This window comes from Parasteatoda tepidariorum, chromosome 6 (assembly GCF_982258835.1).
Source record: "Parasteatoda tepidariorum strain Cologne lab strain chromosome 6, Ptep-v5.0, whole genome shotgun sequence".
NCBI classification, from domain to species: domain Eukaryota; kingdom Metazoa; phylum Arthropoda; class Arachnida; order Araneae; family Theridiidae; genus Parasteatoda; species Parasteatoda tepidariorum.
The window spans coordinates 112,110,548-112,130,144 of NC_141760.1; the positions used below are offsets into that span (position 1 = coordinate 112,110,548).

General features: G+C 31.4%; 1 protein-coding gene across 1 annotated transcript in view; it reads left to right on the forward strand.

Moving 5' to 3' along the window:
- The first annotated feature begins 766 nt into the window (after nt 1-766).
- LOC107440264 (uncharacterized) overlaps nt 767-19,597 on the forward strand; it is a 32,746-nt gene continuing 13,915 nt past the window's right edge. The window contains exon 1 of the mRNA XM_016053142.4: nt 767-923. Within this exon, the coding sequence (XP_015908628.4) occupies nt 768-923 (156 nt within the window). The 5' untranslated portion in view covers nt 767. The remainder of the gene's footprint in view (nt 924-19,597) is intronic.

The following is a 19,597-nucleotide window of genomic DNA, read 5'->3' on the forward strand; positions in this document are numbered from 1 at the left end:
AAAAGTATTTAATTTTTGTATTACATGTATATATATATATATATATATATATATATATATATATATATATATATATATATATATATATATATATATATATATATATATATATATATATATATATATATATATATATATATATATATATAAACTTAATAATCCACTTTTACTGATGTTTAGGTTAGAACAAAATTTTAGAGTTAATTGTCAATTTTTCACGTTGAAAAAAGAAATATTTTAAAAATTCCACCCTAAGAAATATATATATATATATCAAGACGAAAACCCAATTTTTTCCCCATAAACAGACATTTACATTCCTTTTGAAAGCATCAATATTCCTTTCAAAATGTAATCTCGAAAGTTTTATCTCCCGCTTGCATCGAATGCTTTCAAAATTTTAACCAAGAAAACACACCGACACAAAAGAAGGAAGAAAAAAATTTGCTCGAAATACCAAGTTTACATATCTGTTGTTTCATTTTTAACATTTTTCTCTGTCGCTTCGTGTATTGGAAAAATCAAAGAAAAGGAAAATATATGCAGGCTCTAGTATTTGCGAAAAATTCCATATAAATCCTAGAAGGACAATTTTTTTCTTCTTCTCAAAACAAAAGAATGAAATGGAAGTAAAAGCAAAGACGCGAGCTTCATATTCAACATCAACTAAATCCGCAATGCTCTTTGTTATCCCAATGTATTCACTTAGTTGCTATGGTAACCGACGGTAGTGACATCTAGAAGTGATCCCGAAAATCAACTGGGGGATGATTTTTAGAAGATGCGGAGGATTCAGAGTATTCCCAGCGAAGACGAAAAGCTTTCCGGTCGGTGTGTGTGAGCTTTTATCTTCCGATATGGACAAGATTGTAGTCATGGTCATTTTTTTCTCATGTCTGTCGATGGCCACACCGGCAAAGGAGGTAAGCACATTTGTTACTGCCTAAAGCGAAATAGGATGCAATGTAAGGCGTCTAACAAGAATCTGGAGCATTTAGTTCCTGAACGTTAAATTGACAAATCATTAAAACGTTCGAATTTCGCTCTCGAAAGTGAAGTGGTTAATGCATAAATTGATAGCGAAAAAATTTTGAAAGTCAATAATAAAAAAAAAAAAGAATTACGTTGTATAAACTCGACTTTATTCTGAATGTAACAGATCACACATATTTTATATCTTAGTAAAAAAAATCAATTGTTAAATAAACAGTTTAATCATTTGGCTCAAATAAAAATGCACTGATTTTACCACTTTTAAGAAGCGCTTCCTCGATAAAAAAGGGAGAAAAAAACATAAATAGTTGCCGTAATAACTGTTTCACTGAAAGTACTTTAAAAGGCATGCACTAGAACAAATAAATCAAATATTAAGATTGATTAACCCATTAACGAAGCTTCTATTTAAGAGAAAGACTTTTTTTGCGAACGAAAAAATGACAGTTTGTTTCATTATTATTATTTACTCAAAGTATTTCGTTATTAGTATTTATTTTGCAAAAAAAGAAGAATAATAACTTTATCTTACATAATATGTTAACGATTGAAATATTTGTATTTAGATCTGAAGACAAAGTTGAAGTGGAAGGTGACACAACAAAATATCGACTTAGTATTAAAAAAAACATGTACGACCACTTTTATCACATTTGCGTTCTTTGAAAAAAGTTTCATGAAATTCGACAAATGCACATAATTGAAAAGCTACTACATATAAATGCTGCAGCTAAATATCGAAAGTAGTTAATGTGCAACTTACCCTAGTAGCAATCAATTCAATCAGCTAATCAATTAATCAGCTGATTAATTTATTTGCTCCGTTAAAGTGAAAATTCGCATTTTATCTAAGTAATGTGCAAATTTACGGTTTCTTCATCGTTTAAGTTCAAAAACTTATTTATCCATTTTTTTAAAAATTAATTTATTTATTGTTTTGACTTTATTTTTTTTCGACTTTGAAAAATAAATAAATCATCTGTTACTTTTTTTCATTGTAAAAATATATTTCATATCGGTTGATACTTGGTATTATAATTTGATGCTTATCATTTAAAAAAATATTCTATTCCATTCAATTTTATCAAATAATTCGTTCATTCAATGATTGTAGTAACTTGAATTGATTGTAGTAACTTTATTACTGATTGTAGTAACTTGATTGAGTGGAATATAAATGACATTATAGTACTGTAAGCGTATAGAAATGTTCATTGTTGTTTCAGCAATAATCTTATTTTCCCTTTTTAAGGAATGTCTAAGTAGGTATTGTTCAGATTGACCTAGGTAATTTCAGAGATTTGTGCCCTCTTAGTAATCCGCACATTAGATAAATTACACTGGAGAACACTCATTTGTTGCATTTATACAAACTCCGTTATAGTGAATGGACCGAAATTTTGATTCATTATAACCGGGAGTTCACCATATCCGTACTGCAAACAATTTTTTCGAACCTTTTGTTGCACATTATTTAAATAAATGACCGATAAAAAGAAATACAAAAATGATTTAACTATATGTAGTAACAAAAAATGAGTTTATTTTTTATTACTCTTCGTCTTGAGTTCAAAAAATTTAGGGATGGCCTTTATTTTGGGATGGGAAACTGAGATAAAAGAATCAAACAAGAAAAAATGCATCTGGCTCCATTCCACTCAATAAATGGTTTTAAAAATCGGTATATGTATTTTATGTAGAAATTTCAAAATTACTAAAATATGTAGAAAAAAAATCAGTCGAAGACATAAAAAAGTTCATAATAACCAATTTCCTCTCTTCTTTTGATTCTCTATATCCACAAAAAATAATATTATATGTGTATAGCAAGGCATGGGGGCGAACATTTCGTTCACTATATCCATGCCCCATGCTCACTCCATCCTTGTTCACTATGACTACTTGGTCTTTCCGGTGTGGGGATTTCAAATATGAAATAACTTTTGTTTCTGAAGCTACAATATCACAAAATGACATTTTTAGTCTATTTTTTTTTGTCGAAATGTAGAAGTTTAAGATCAGGGGATTGCATAAATTTTACAGTAAACTTCTAGTGGAGTTAAGGCACATCATGAGGATTGAAATTTCGTGGGAATCCATGCCCGGAATCTTACGCGGCTAGGTGTTTTTCTATAATGACCTATTCAGAAGCACCCGAAGAATCATTTCATAATAGGGAAGCTCCCCTAGTGGCTTATTATTCCAAGTCAAAATTCTTGATGGTCTCCTCAAAACACCTCGATGGTTTATGCTTGTTTAAGTGCGTTTCATGATGGTCCAACATCAACCATCATCCAAAATTTTCCAGTATGCGTTCATGGATTTTGATATGCCAACAAACTTCCACCAAAGCTACTTTGATGCTATGATGTTTAACCATCAAGAGAACTTTGATTCTTATGGACCAACAGTCCGTGATGGTCCATCATGATTCCAACTATACATTTGCATGATGGTTTAATGGGAATTTCTGATGATTCAACACGAACAAACCATCAAAACAAGTTGCTATTCTTATGTTGGATCATCATAAATCAGTCCGAATTCCTACATTACGATGATGACTGCTCATGATCGTTCCAACATTTGATTTCAAAGAAACTATGATGGAAATTTCTGATGGTTCAACACGAACAAACCATCAAAACAAGTTACTATTTTTATGTTGGACCATCATAAATCAGTCCGAGTTCCTACATTGGGGTGATGGTTACTTATGTTGGTTACCATCAAAAAATATAATGGCTCCTGATGGAATTTTTGATGGTTACTATCAAGATTATGTTGGTCCATCAATGAAAAACCATCAAACATTTTGGCTTGGGATGATGACATTTCCGAGCACGGGTTTCTTTTAAATTTTAATCCTGATGCTTTAACACCCCTATGTGCCTTAACTTAGTCCCCCCCCCTAGATGTGTCTTAACTCCCTTAGAAGTTTGTTACAACATTCATGAGGTTCTTGTTATGTATAACGTTTTTAATTTTGTACATTTCGACAAAAAAAGGTTAAAAATGTGGTTTAAAAAAAGTTGCTGCTTGAAGCGAGAAACCGAATGCAGATTTGAGGTCAGCGATACGAAAGTATCCAAGATCAGTTTAAAAACAAATCTCATGCAACAGAAGAAAAATAATTGTTTCCCACTTGAAGAACTGATTTCTATTTTTCAGCTGAATTATACACATAAAATTACCTAATCGCAACTTCTTTTTAAAAAAAAGTGCATATAAATGTATACATGTATAGATATACAGTCAAACTCCGCTATAGTGAACCTTCAAGGAACCGACATTTCGGTTCACTATAACCGGGAGTTCATCATATCCAACTTCCTCACTTTTTTGGTTCACTATATCCACAAAAAATAACATTATACGTGTATAGTAAGGCACAGGACCGAACATTTCGTTCACTATATCCGGGAGTTCACTATAAACCATGTTCACTACACGGGGGTTTGACTGTATATGTATGTATTAAGTATATATGTATATGTATGTTTGTGTATATGTAAGTTGAGGCGAAATCAGATGTTGTTGGAAGTTGTTCGGTATAATTGACTAATTGAAAATTGTGATAAAAACATAATAATGAAAATCACAGTTGTGGAAAAAAACTGGATGATAATTAAAATAAAAATTTTATTCAGTAGTATTTGCAGAGCTCGAGATACAAAATATATTTTTATCCATCAGATTTATATAAGGACAGGCCATTAGAGATAAATGCCCCGTGACCTACCTAATCAAAAGTCAAATTAAAATGTAATTGAATTGTTCCCAAACAAACAGTTAGAATCAACAGAAGAGATCCTTGGTTGGTGATTTATCGAAAAATTACTTAACCGAAAATAAAGCCAACCCCCCATAATCAATATTAAGTTTGAAAAATACCTTGGCGATCGCGATTCGCCAAGACTGTGAGAATTAGTAACTGAAACATATATTTGTGGTAAGAAATTTTTAGAATAAAGAGTTATAGATTTTTGTTTTTGATTAGGCGAGACAGAGAATTAATGAGTCTACAGTAGAATTGAAATAAAAAGCTAGCCGTTACATTGATCGATATGAAAAGAATAAAATATGTTATGTTAGCTTTAAATAAAAATTGATTGATTTAACTTAATTATAATTTGATTAAGAATGATTAAAAAAAAGTTTAGGAAATTAAGGAAATTTTAAAAGCTAGGATATTTGTTATGCCCATTGTGGCATCACAATATGTATATTTTTCTCTCAATTATTCTCTATTTTATAATTACATTTTTAAAAAAAGTATGTTTGGGGCACTGAAAACTTTATCTTGAAGTTATAAATTTACGTATCACTTTTATTAAACAAAGAAAAGTAAATATTTATACATATCCAGAGAATGTTTTTCAAAAAATGCCGAACTGTCTATCCTAAAGTAAAAACACTAGAGCTATTTTAAAAATTGAGACATTACGAACCCGAACTCGAAAAACAGAATGGCAGTAACTCAAAACATTAAGATGTAAGTACTTGTTTTTCACCATAATGGATGAATCGCACGCAATGTAGCATTTCTACGTGCCACCAATTTTTCACTTTAACAATTTCGAAGCATAAGCATGAAGAAAAAATATAAATCTATGCATTGCGGTGAATTCCAACATCATTGAATAATCAGTATTAGAAGGTTTTTTTTTTAATCCTTTTTTACGACTGGAAATTTCTTTTTATAAAAGAAATTCGCTTATACATCATGAAAGTTTCTCACGGAATAAAAAGTTATTCGGAGGAATATATGATGTGCTCATTTAAAACTGTTAATTTCGTTTAAAAAATGTAGCACAATTTTAAAAATATTTATTCTTCTGTTTTTAAGTACCATACAAAAAGATTACGCTTCAAAAGGTTGCAAACTATTTTAATTATATAGAGACTTCAAAATGATAACTTTAAATACAACCAAATTATAAAAAGTTTCATCACTAGATTACGGTCGATGATCAGCAAAATGTGTTCTAATGACAAGAATATTGTTATGCCTACAAAGCTATCATGATCATAAAAATATAGATCGGTCCGTAAGTAATTTAGTCATAAAATATTTGACCACTGACCGTAAATTAAACATTATGCAAGTAACAGCTGTCTTCATTTCGGACCGTGATTGAGCTAGGCTATTTGCTTGTCGATACCATTGAAAGAGTCAATGAAGAGCAGTGCTGCCATCTGTCGAGAAGTGAGAGAGTTGCGTGTTCCTTTACCATGTGCAAGGAGTTAGCGAAAATCGTTCTTTGATGCAGGCTGAAATCAAACCCGGAACCTTTAACATTGAATCTAAATGTCGTAATCACCATGAGAAGTAGTGTATACCCGAGTAGGATGATATAGGAAGCTTTATTTTACAGGGCTTTTTTTCTCAGAGAAAGAAATTGCCGTAAAAACTAACAGCCAACTCTATTAAGGTTGCTGATGTTTGTTATATTTACAAGAACGAGGCTTTATTTTTTTCTCAAAGTCCGGAACTGGAGCATAAATTAACGGTTAACTCTCCAAATTTCGCGGAAAGTTCTTGAGTGCGTGATCGATCTTAGCTTTATTTAGGAATGCTGGAAAGAAATGCCGTTGTGTTATAGAAGATCTAGCAAAAATATTTTTTGATCTACTTTTCTTTTTCTTTACTTTTTTTTAGTTTTGTGTTTGTTAGTTTAGTAAAAATGAGAGCGAAATTTTGGTTGTCTCTGTAACCATCAGGATAAGTTTTACTATATCATTTAGTTATTAATTGTAACGACACTGATGAATAAACTAAAGGGAGAAACAGTTTTTTTAAAGAAAAAAAATTTGTAACGCTTATACGCAAGTAAGGTATCAAATGATAGCTGACCTCTTCGGCAACACTCAATGAACTGCAATGTCGTTAGGAAGTGGCGCTGTGATCGCGTTTGCGTAGCGGTACCTCATTTGCTAGTCGAAGCTTGTAGCGTAAGGAAGTTTTTAAACTTAGCCTATTTCTTTGTTGTTGTTTTTTTTTTAAAACTTCTTTGTTCACCCATTGTTAGTATGGAGAGTCGTCATAGCCTAGACCAGGGATGGCGAACCAATGGCACGCGTGCCATTTATGGCACGAGACACAATATTTTGGGCACGCCACCGATCACAATTGTAATTACACTATGAAGCATATGTAACAATTAAATTAAAATTCACAAAAGCAAAACAAAATAATAAACAATTATTAATAAAAAAATTAACAATTAATGCTAAAAAAACAATTAATAACTATAGAAAACAAGCTAACAATAAATAACTAGTAAAAAAAATTAACAGACCTGCTTAAACTAACATCTTACAACCTCATATAAGTTATTTGTCATCTAATCCGCAACAACAGAAGTCACACTGATGTTACTTAACGTCCCGCAGTGGACTGATCGTTAAGACACGGTTCCCAGCAGATCACCGAAGTCAAGCATCACTGGCTGCGGTCAGTGTGACCACTTGGATCAGTCTGCGTAGGGACCGAGGGTGTGCGGTATTGGTCCTCGTTAAACTGTGCTACCGTAAAGTGCTCGACTTCGCGCGCAGGTCGTCCGGCTACCGAAGCGGGGGTGCCATCCCCTCCGCAGAGGATCAAAATTGTGATGGCATGTCTTCGGATCATCCTCCGGGGTGTTTCCCAGACCGTCGCCAATAGCCCATTGTGCAGCTCTAGTGCGACGTAAATTAACAACAACAACGATGTTACTTAACGCGTATAACTGAGACATGGCACAATGTATTTATCTTCAATGTAAATAAAGAGTTTTGAGTTGATAGTATTTAGTATTTCCCAATAATCACGGAGTCAAAATTATTTCACGGCACGTCTATGACTTCATTAAACAGTTTTTTAGAAGAAAATGGCACGTTGGTGTATAAAGGTTCGCCACCCCTGGCCTAGACGATGCTACAAGGTAGACGATGCTACAAGATACGGGCTCTTCATAGAATACCTTTTGTGGGGAACTCTGGGTTTCATAAAATGGGATGTCCACTGTATGGAAGCAGTTCACAGAGACAAGAACAGTGGTCCGCCAACCTGGTCAAGTGCAAAACGTTAGTTAAAAATTATTATTTGAGATTTCTAGTCAAATGAAATAGTTTCACGACAGCGACACAATTGCTTCGTATCCTATAATACTACAACAGAAACATTCATTTCACAAATACCAATCACTCAGAGTCTTAACTAACGCAGGAGGCCTGTAGGCCAGGCACCTTGTAATCTGCATCCCTTTGATTGTGAACCGCAAAAAGGATCGTCCAGCAAGGTGCCGTGAACGCATCTCGTGGACAGAGGATGAGTGGGAGGCGGTTTGTGATGAGTCGTCTGGTCAGTTGCCCAAGACGCGTTGTCGGCGTAGTCTGATGGTCTGGGTACGCATCGTAGCAGACGGGCATGCTGACCGTCATGTGTTTGATAGAAGTATTCTGACACGTCAGCGGCATACACGTCAGCACACGACGAGATGTGAATATGTGAGATTTTTCCACGGAACATATGAACAAAACTTCCTCTGCATGGACATTGATATATGTAATAAGTTATATATATGTAATAATATAGGTATAATAGATATATGTGTATAATAAATTAGACATACGTAATTCTTTAAGCAGTAATATGTTGCAAAATTTTATCCATATATTCAATCGTAACTCTCTTTACTAAATTAAAAGTTCGTTATAACGATAATCTACAATAACAGACGGAATTATCTCAAAATAGCAATAAAAATACTGGACTGCGATAGTTTTTGATGTCATTGGTAACTATCTATATTGTTTTCAATAGTTAGCTGTCGAAAAGAGAAGTAAGTCCCCTGGGTTCTTTTTTTTTCTACGGCAGGCACTGAACATTCGTTCTTCACCTTGGAAGATGCCGGAAGTGTTGCTCATTTATCGTTACCCAGTGGGCACCAGTGAATCTAAGTCACGGGGGTGAGCAAAACTACCCATGCCACAGATACCAGTTTATAGGGTGGGCCACATTCACACATCACACAACAGAGAACAACACACAGAGAGAAACATCCATGCCCGAAATGGGATTCGAACCCGCAATCATTGGCTTCACCAGGCATGCTGTCCGCTCGGCCATCTGAGCAGGAGCCTTGAAGATAGCAAAATTTTAATTTCTCAAAAAGGGACATAATCAGTCTGGTGGTTGCCTACATGTATTTATTTTATTATAGTAAAGGTTTCAGAGTGGGAAAGAAAATAAGGTGACATGATGTTCACTTTTCCATCATCATCCTAAACATAAATGAAAACATTGTCCACATTGCTCTCTTTTTTACTATAATTTCGTTCATTGTCCCAACTGAAAAATTGACAAACTGAACAACTGAAACAACTGAACAACTGAAAAATTTAACAAATGACAACTGAACAACAACTGAAAAATTTATTTCTTAAACACATTTTATCACTCCAACGAAAGGCTTTTAATTTTAAATTGACTTCAAACGTACATTTTTGCATCTACAATACAATCTTTTGACCGTGACTTAGTAACTTTTCGTAATAGCGAACGTCTCGTACCCATTATATCGTACTCGTTATATCGTGCTTTTTTTCCCTTCTTTTTATTGAAATATTTGTGCTCCTGGAATTAAAGTTTTCTTATTAAATGAAGCAGATATAGACGTAAAAATTAAACTTCTAAAAAATTAAGTCTTTTCTCTGTGATACATTCTAAAGTTGATAAATTCTTTATAAAATCACACAAAGAAGAAATAACGCATGTTTCTGATGACTGTGAGGATCTTAAGAATTAAAATAGCGCAGTGATTATAAGAACTTAAGTTAAAACACAACTATGCGCAGTTAAGGCATTTCATTTGTGAGAGGGCTTACGAACAGCGCTACTTTCTGCTTCAAGTGCGTTCAATCGTTAAATTGTGTAATCCGATTTGTTCGCTTTTCAATCAAATCAGATTAAAACAAACACAAACTGAGATAAAGGAAATACCATACTGCAGCCTGTAAATAGACGACATTTTTAAAATTCGATTTCTCAGGAACTATTCAACCGATTTTGCTCAAATTTTGTATTTTGACATGTAAAATTACATACTTTGAAATGATGTAAAAACTTGCCCACCTTACTATTGAAAATTGTTTTTTTACTATTATTTAAAAAAATAATAAAATAGTAGTAATAAATATTTACTAAAATTTATTTTTTTGAATGGAATTATCTTTGGATAAACGAATTTTATAATTGTGTGCAAAAAATAGTCAATACGCTAAAAAAAAGTTCTCGGGTTATGGTGAAATTCACAAAAAGTAAAATTTACATTAAGGTAATCCAAACTTTGGATCGCTCTCCTGACTTAACTTTGGGGACCCTACATTGCCTCTTATATTTTCGGGGGCTGGAAATCGGAATCCGTCGCAAAAAAATGATATGCTTACTCAGAGAAAGTAAGTTTTTTTGTCTGGTTTCTTAACTTAAAATATCGTCTGCACTTATTAACTACTATATTTGAGGTCACCCCCTCGAATTATTAAGAACGACTTCTAGAGTGTGATGATTCGATTATAAGATCAAAAGTTATTCAGGGTGGTCCTTTTTTTAGCGCACTGCTCTTCTTATAGATCAGATGGATGTGTAAAGCTGTTATGAAAATGAATACACTTATTTAATTTTAAGTAAAAGGCAGATATTAACTTAACTACATAAGACTTAATTACTTTTAATTAAGTTTTTCTTTAAAGATTCGATTTTCATTTGAAATAACACTTTTTGCGAATAATTTTTCATGGTGCGTAGCGTTTTTGAAATTTGCTTAAAGGTGCTTATTTTCGATTTTCGTTTTTTATAGCCCTTAAAGGTGCTTTTATCATGGGATGTTTTTAAAAAGTGCTTAATTTTCCCTTTTCGAAAATGATTTTTTTTTTTAAATTTACCATGTCGATTTTCGCCATGTACTATGCAAAAGCATGATTTTCACATTGTTCTATTATACGTTTTCACAATTCATTCAACCACAATCTATTGCGGCGTACCGTCGGTACATAGCGTATGAAAGCATCAATCATTTTACATTTTTAATGAAATATTTGGGAGTCCGCATGTGCGTCTACTGTGTTGGGTTCGGTGAGATTATTGCACTCGTATGAGCAACTCTGCTGCATTTTGCAAGACATTCTCCATTTCAGGCTTCATTTTCCACCCTCTGATATTGAACCGAAAAATCTGTTGATCATTTTATAATGGCTAATAAAATCAAGAAAAGAGTACTTTGTCAGAAGCTAGTTATTTCTTATGATCATGTAAAGTCTTTCAAAATTATTTTGCAATGTATATAGTGCTTTAAAATATTTTTTAAGTGCTTAAAAAGTGCTTAAAAGGCTCTTATTTTTTTGTTGAAAGATTTGACTACGCCTCCTGTTTGTTTAATCGTGGTGAGTTAGTAACTAAGTAATGTATTGCAGTTTTCGATGCTAGTTTTAAAAGCAAAACAAAATGTCAATCTGGAAAAGCCTTAGTTTTTCGGAAATATGAAAAGCATTAGAGATAATATTTTTTTATGTTTTTAAAGCTACTGTATTTATTTATAATAATTTCTAATAATGTAATAATTTATAATATATAACAAATAATTAACCGAGTAGTTGCATATAATCATTTTTGGTATCATAAAATAATCTAAAATTGGAGAATTATTTGTTTAAATAATTTTTTAAGGAGAAAAATTTTTTCCCAAAAGGGCCATTTTTCAAAAGATGCAATATTTTATAATTTTATTTCTTTTGTGGGGCAGTTAAAACGTTAGTATTTCTCTATCTAAATCGAAAACACTATTGTTTTTTACAATAATCCATTTTGTTAGGTTGTTTTAAGTAATAATTAAAGTAGTGTTAAGTAATCAGTTATAGGATTAGCATTTATATAGATTTATTTTGTTAGGTACAGTTTTGAGTGACAATTTAATTAATGTTGAATAGTTATATTTATACGTTAAGCATTTATTTAGAATAATTTTATAGTTTCCTAGAGAAAAAGAAGTTTAGAAACGAAGCATTTATTTAGATTTATTTTAAATCCTTTCTAAAGTGGCTGTAGAAACATAAACGGTGTCGCATACTGCCAATTATGAAAACTCTTGCTTTTTTCGATCAATAATATAAATATACGAGTAATGGCTGTAGAGGTGTTTGATGAAACATCGAATACAGCACGTAATAGAATATATCACGTAACAGAATACAGCACGTAATAGAATACAGCACGTAATATAGCATTGGTATTCTTGAGAGACATGGAGATATTTCTGTTTCCTACTATGCCACAATTATAGTGGTGTGTGTACCGGAGAGACTTAAAATCTTTCAGCATATAAAAGTATAATGATGGGGTCGCAGTTTGCCATTTGTTGTCAATACATTTTTATTGGCTGGGAAATCACATTATAGGATCCAGTTTTCCCACATTAATTCATATCGGTTTGGTTGACATCAGCATAAAATTGATATAAGTCATAAAAGAATTGTTTTCCTATAAATATTTTTGCATCCCTAATTTGATGGTTAAAATTATCTGTAATATTATTATTACGTTTTTGATTTCGTTAGATTTCTAAATTAAGAGTTTAGGAGGATTGATTTTTTTTTATTATTATTGTTGTTAGAATAATGTAATTCTACGTTACATTTTAAGTTATTTAAATAGGTGTCTGCTCTAATTAACCGTTTTACAATTATTATTTTTTGGTGCAAATGACATTAATATACTATTATGAATTACTGTTAAAGAGATTTGTTAAGTGATTTAGAACTTAACTTTCAGCTTCATGCACAAAATTGTACTGCAAAATTTTTAAATGTTATTTCAAAAAGTGATTACTTAGAAAAACAAATTTATGTTCATTTATAAATCATATCTTAATAGTATCATAAGGGCAATATTTGGAGGCACAAGTGTTCTTTTTAGTACAAATATTTTTAATTGAATAATTTCAACTGTCCAATTGGGTATACTATAGCCTACGTCACAGGTTGTGTTATTCCTACTAAATTTAACCCATGAACGGCATTTTCTGCGAACCTAACTTCAAGCCACAAATAAACAAACGAAGTGTTTGATCGTTTAAATAGCTGCTCGCCAGATTTTATTGCATTTAAAGAAAAGTAATTGATATTCGATTTGTGATTAATAATTGATTTATGTGGATAGTGGCATAGAATTTAGCATTGCGTCATGGTAAATGTTATTCCTACTAAGTGGAAGTAGTTGTGTTTTTTTTTATATTATACCCAATTATTGCGAAGTTATTATTGTTGTTGTTGTAATACTATTGTGAATATATAATCCCATCTTGGTGGGTGAGCGTCAGCAAGCAGGAGGCTTAATCCCTTAGTTATTACTAAAATTCAATACGTAAACAACTTTGACAATATCTCTTGCATCAATATCTTGTCATCTATTGAAATCAACGAATTTCCACGCGGGCAACATCTGCCTTTATTGTCATTAAGTAAATGCCTTATTTTAATATAAAAATGGCCATTTAAAAATATAATACTAATATTAAAAAAAAATTTTGTTAGTTTTATAAGTTTTAAACTCATAATAAAACAAATTATGGGGAGTGTTACTTTCGTTGCGAGTTAATGTAGCGAGAGTCACGTCGATCATGTCAACCTTCATCTACTATGTTAAGGCATCCCAACATGATATCAAGTTCACATGTCTTATATACTAGTGAATTGGAATTATATTTTTGTAGTGGTAGATACACTACACAAATAAGTTACTGTAAAAAAATTATATTAATATTTCAAAAAAAAAAGTTGTTGAATACCTTAAGCGGTAAAAAAAAACATTTCGCACATTTCTTCATAAACTGACGAAACTAAAATATTCTGATTATAAATTATTAGATTATATTACTTTTCAAACACGTAAAAATTTATTTGAAATACACTATTTCTATAGATTTTAAACAGAGCTCTAGAAGGAGAATTTCTGGAAACTGTTAGAAAGCATTTCGAAGGAATGGCTTTTCCAATAATTGCTCACGAAATGGCCCATCACAAACCATTATAGTCTGGCCGCGCGTATTATGGGAGATGTTCAAACAATTATTGCATTCCAATAAGGCTGATGTGCACAGGTTGTGTTGTACATTTCTAATCAGTCAAATAGAAAGACATTCATTTATTATAAGCGCGATAATAAAAAAAGATTAAACGAGATTTTTTATTTTATTTTGTTAAAGTAAAACTTGTTACTAAATAAATATTTTAATGTACCGAGAATCTCAATTATTCGCTTTGTATCTTACTTTTATTGTGCATTTCTTATGCTAAAAAATAAAATGAATTGCATTCAACCTTTTATCAATCTCATTTTAAGTATAATCTCTCATTTTTTTTTCTTTCTGTATATGTATGCATATAATTTGTAGCTTTAACCGGTGTCACTTGTGTATTTAATACGAGATCTTGTGTATGAATACTTGTGTGTTTGATACTTGTGTATTTAATACGATCACTTTGAATCTCATAAATAAATAAGTTCTAAATTATAACCCTGTTATATGGAATAATTAAGAACCGCCGTGGCTCAGGGGATAGAGCTTTCACCTTCCAATGAGGTGAACCGGGTTCGAATCCCAGCGATGGTTGGTAGATACGAATTCCACATCCGGCTCGCACCGACCACAGTGCAGACGTAAAGATATCTTCATTGGTAGATGGATCATGGGTTAGAATCTCATTTCCATTAGGCTAACCGTGGGCGGTTTTCGTAGTTTTCCTCTTCATGTAAAGCAAATGCAGGTTAGTTCCATCAAAAAGTCCTCTACGAAGAAAAATTTTTCCCAATATTTGATCTCGGAGTTTCCTGTCTTCTGGAACAGATTCAAAATTACAAGGTTACGAAGTTGTGCATATGTAGTCGTAAACTCAAAAATGGATCAGATGTTTAACAACAGTTTTAAAATAAAATAAAATTGCAAACATTGCATAACATGCAAGGACTGGAACCATTTATTATATGAGAGTTATGTACACGAAATATTACGGGTAAATAAACATAAATAAATATCTATTCTAGAAGTAAAACCATACTTCTAGCATACTAAAACTAGAACAATTTATTATATGAGAATTAACAATTTATTATATGGACACGAAATATTGCGGGTAAGTAAACATAAATAAAAAGTCTATTCTAGAAGTAAAAGCATACTAAAACTAGAACAATTTATTATATGAGAATTAACAATTTATTATATGGACATGAAATATTGCGGGTAAGTAAACATAAATTAAAAGTCTATTCTAGAAGTAAAAACATACTAACACTAGAACCATTTATTATATGGGAATTAACAATTTATTATATGGACACGAAATATTGCGGGTAAGTAAACATAAATAAAAAACTATTCTAGAAGTGAAAGCATACTAAAACTAGAACCATTTATTATATGGGAATTATGGACAAGAATTATTGCGGGTAAATAAACATAAATAAAAATCAATTCTAGAAGTAAAATCATACAAAGACTAAAACCATTTATTATATGAGAATTAAAAAATGAAACACATTTTTTGACATACCATTTTGGTTTATTAACGATTTTATTAACGCAGGAAACTAAGCAATATTTTTTTTTAATTTTGAAATATAAGAAATAATTAAGAAAAGAATTAAAATTGTAAAACCTTCTTGTTATTCCTCTAAAAAAAGAAATCTACTTTTTATGCTTAAACATTCCAAAGGGTTTTAATTAAAACCATTTTCAACAATCCTACAAGTGTTAATCAATATAAAAATCCGATCGAATCTGTTGTTTATTATGCCACGTAGTGTAGAATTTGCATATGTCGCGTTACAAAAATATTTTGACACAAATTTAGACATAAAAAGACATAAAGATTATATCCAAAGGACAATATTTTATCTTAATATTTTTAACATTCAGTATACTTTTAATTAATTCTGCTACAAAGTTTAAGGCAAATATAGTCTTCATAACAAATGAGATTAAAAAGATCTTCGGTAAATTAAAAAGAAATTAACTTTTTCTAAAGCTTATGTTTGTCATAATCATCACATCTCTACAAGAATCGAAAGAAGAAAAAAAAACTCATAGGTGGTGCAATAAACACAAAGTTGATTAAAACTGTAAAGAAATTAAACGTGATTCGTATAAAAATTCCGAAATGTTTGATAAATGACAAGCTCAAATGAAAGAAATGCAAACGAATCAAGTACACAAGGAAATTATTTAAATACAATTTTCTAACAGAATAATCTTCAGTTAATTCTGTTAGAAAATTTTATTTAAGAAAAACAGCTCTTCGACAGTTAAAAATAAACTAAATCTTTCGTAATTGTTACTAAAACTACGAAACATCCAATAAATTCTATTTCTAGACGTTTACTTATTCATTTTTAAAAAGAATATTTCTTTTATCTTTTCTGCTAAATTTTCAAGAATTCGAAAAATGCCTCAAAAATGCTGTTATTAGCGTTTTTTTTGCATCATTCTTATTCATGCAATTTTTTATTTTAAAATGTTTCGGAAGTACATTTTTCGAAAAAATATTTTTAATTTTATAAATGTTTCGCCCAGTCGCCAACAGCTTTTAAATTTATTAAAAATAGCCAAAAGTTTTTATAAATAAACATTTTAGTAAACTTTTCCACAATTTTAAAAAAAGAACATGTATCATAAATTTAAATGTATAAAGAAAAAATTAGCAAAAATTTTAGGTTTAATTTTTTTTAATTACCTTAATATTTATCGTTGTGTAAAAATAAAATATATTTTGTTTATGTTCTTCAGATTCTCAATAAACGATGCATTTTAGAGTACGCTCTAAAAATCTTATCACCAAATGCAACATCAAAAATGTATATTATGTATATTAACGCCAAATATTTAGTAATGAAACACTAATAATTGATTCTGATTTAATACACATCACAAATGTCCCGCTCGTCTTTTACTTGATGTTTAGTGCCAACAAAACTTGTGTGAACAAAAATTGGCATAATTCACTTAAAAATCTAGTTCACCATAAAATTTTCACCAAGAACTATTAATTTAATACAGAATTTTTTGAAATGAAATTAATTTTTTAATCAACCCTATACTCACCACGCAGGGAACATTAAAACAAATTCGAATTAGGCTTAATAGAACAGAAACAGATAGAAATTAAATATAATTAAATCGTTTGATATAATTGACAGATTTATGTTAATCTTCTAACGAGAAAACATTTATCTCTATTACACAACTTAAAATATGTATATCTATGTATAGCAATAATATTGAACTTCGGCTTCTGTAGAATGCATAGTATGCGAGACGACAGCGAACTTTCACCTTCTGGTGTTCGATAGTGAAAAATCGATTGTTGTCATCTGACGATTTCTAAACATATACAAAAATGGCATTTTCGGAGGCATAAAAATGTCATGAATGCATGTGAACTTGGTGTATGCGTTATCAATTGTTTGTGCTTAGATTTAATATATACTTTAAAATGCATATAAATTTTTAGTTATCACCGGATCGTTCATTTAGAACGATCCGGTGATAACTAAAAATTGTAAAAATGAATAATTTAATAAAAGTTCTTGCTGTGATGTAAATTATATACACCACAGTTTTTACAATGTATATACTTTGAGCCATGGTGGCTCAGGGGAAAGAGCATTCGCCTTCAAATGGTGAACCGGGTTTGAATCCCAGCAATGGCTGGTCGATATATATTCCGCACCCATCTCGCAACGACTACAATGATGACATGAAATATCCTCAGTGGTTGACGGATCATGGATAAGAGTCTCCTTGCCGTCAGGTTAACCATGGGAGGTTTCCCTCTCCATGTAACACAAATGCGGGTTAGTTCCATCAAAAAGTCCTCCTCGAAGGTAAATTTCACCCAGTACTTGATCCAGGAGTTCCCTTGTCTTCTGGATTGGGTTCAAAATTACAAGACTACGGAGTTGAACATTAGTAGTCGTAAACCCAAAAATTGGGTCGGCTGTTCAACGATGGTTATAAAATAAAATTGTATAAATAAATACTTCAGCAATAGTTCTAGATATAAATTATAGAAACCACAGTTTTTACAATGTTGTTATGTTTTTACAATGTCATTATGCTTAATGTTTTTACAATGTTGTTATTATTTTACAATGCAATTATACAGTGTGTAACATTGCAAAAACTGTGGTTTTTACAGTGTCATACAATGTATAATGTAAATCAGTTTCATTTGTGGTTTTTACAGTGTTATACAAACATTTAAGTGTTTTACAATGTATGTATAACACTGTAAATGCTAGTGCCTCATAACACCTAAAATGGTTGCAACTGTTTTACACTTAAAGAGATGTTCGGTGTTAAGTAAAAATAAAGCATACAAATTTTGGAGTTTTTCAACCCCCATTTGGGAGAAATATTTCACAACAATTTTTACAGTATGTTACTGGGAATGACCAAAAGTGGTGGTTGGTGACTTAGACTAGTTATAGTTAAGTGCCACTGCCCGGTAAGCACTTGCTCGGTATTCCCAATGGAGGCTATCGGAATCACACGAAAAGTGTTCAAGGAACTTTGCCATTTTTTGAGTAATAGAAATCTTTATTAAGAACTTAAATACAGTATTCTCGAAATCAAACTTTTAAATTTCAAAAAAAAAATCTCTTTTTTTTAAATCAGTTTTTGGCGTATAACTTTCAAGAAAATATATACAAAACTTCTAATCGGTTATTTAAAACCAGAAAAACTTTTCTTCAAGTCGGTTCGTACCTTATGTCGAATACCAAATCGAGAAACTATTGTTTGAGAAGACTGATGGTTAAACTGAAGTTATAATCCAATTAGAATTTCGAAATCGCAGCAATCGGGAGGTTAATTCGCACATGTTTTATCTTTCAGAAAAGAATAATCTTAAGGAGTGTTAAATAAAAACTAAATGCCCTCCACATGGGAAGTAAGCTAAAGTTTTTGCTAACACTTCCAATTTTGGTTTTTAAATGCTTTTTCCTTAATAATTACACTAAGAAAATCTCTCACGAGAAAACGGCAGAATTAAGGGGAAATTTTCCACTAAACCACACTTTTTATTGGTTAGTACAGCACAAAAGGATATTTAAAAATGAGCTTTGATGTTTTTGGAAACCCTTTCCAGAGTGCTAACCATTAAAGTTCTATTTAAGTTTAAATAGAACTTTTTTTTCAATTAAAAAACTGGAAATTTCATTAGAGCGTTGGATGCTACTGACCAGTATTCTATCAAAAATACCGTAAAAAAAAATACCGAGTAATAGTCCCTAAAATATTATCGAGATCAACTACTGGGTTATAATAAAAGAAATAAAAACCAACTACTGTGTTATTAAGAAGGAAATTTTTTTTTTCCAATGACCACCTGGAGAATGACCTAGGTCATACAGGTATCTGAAGGGCAGATTTGTTGACCACTCTTTCAGGGACACCCTATTAGGTGGGCCAACGTTGCTCCCACATTAAGGACAGAGAGTACAGAGAATGAAAGAGCATCCATGCCTTGCCCGGGATTCGAACCCAGAACCATTCTGATGCAAGGCCAG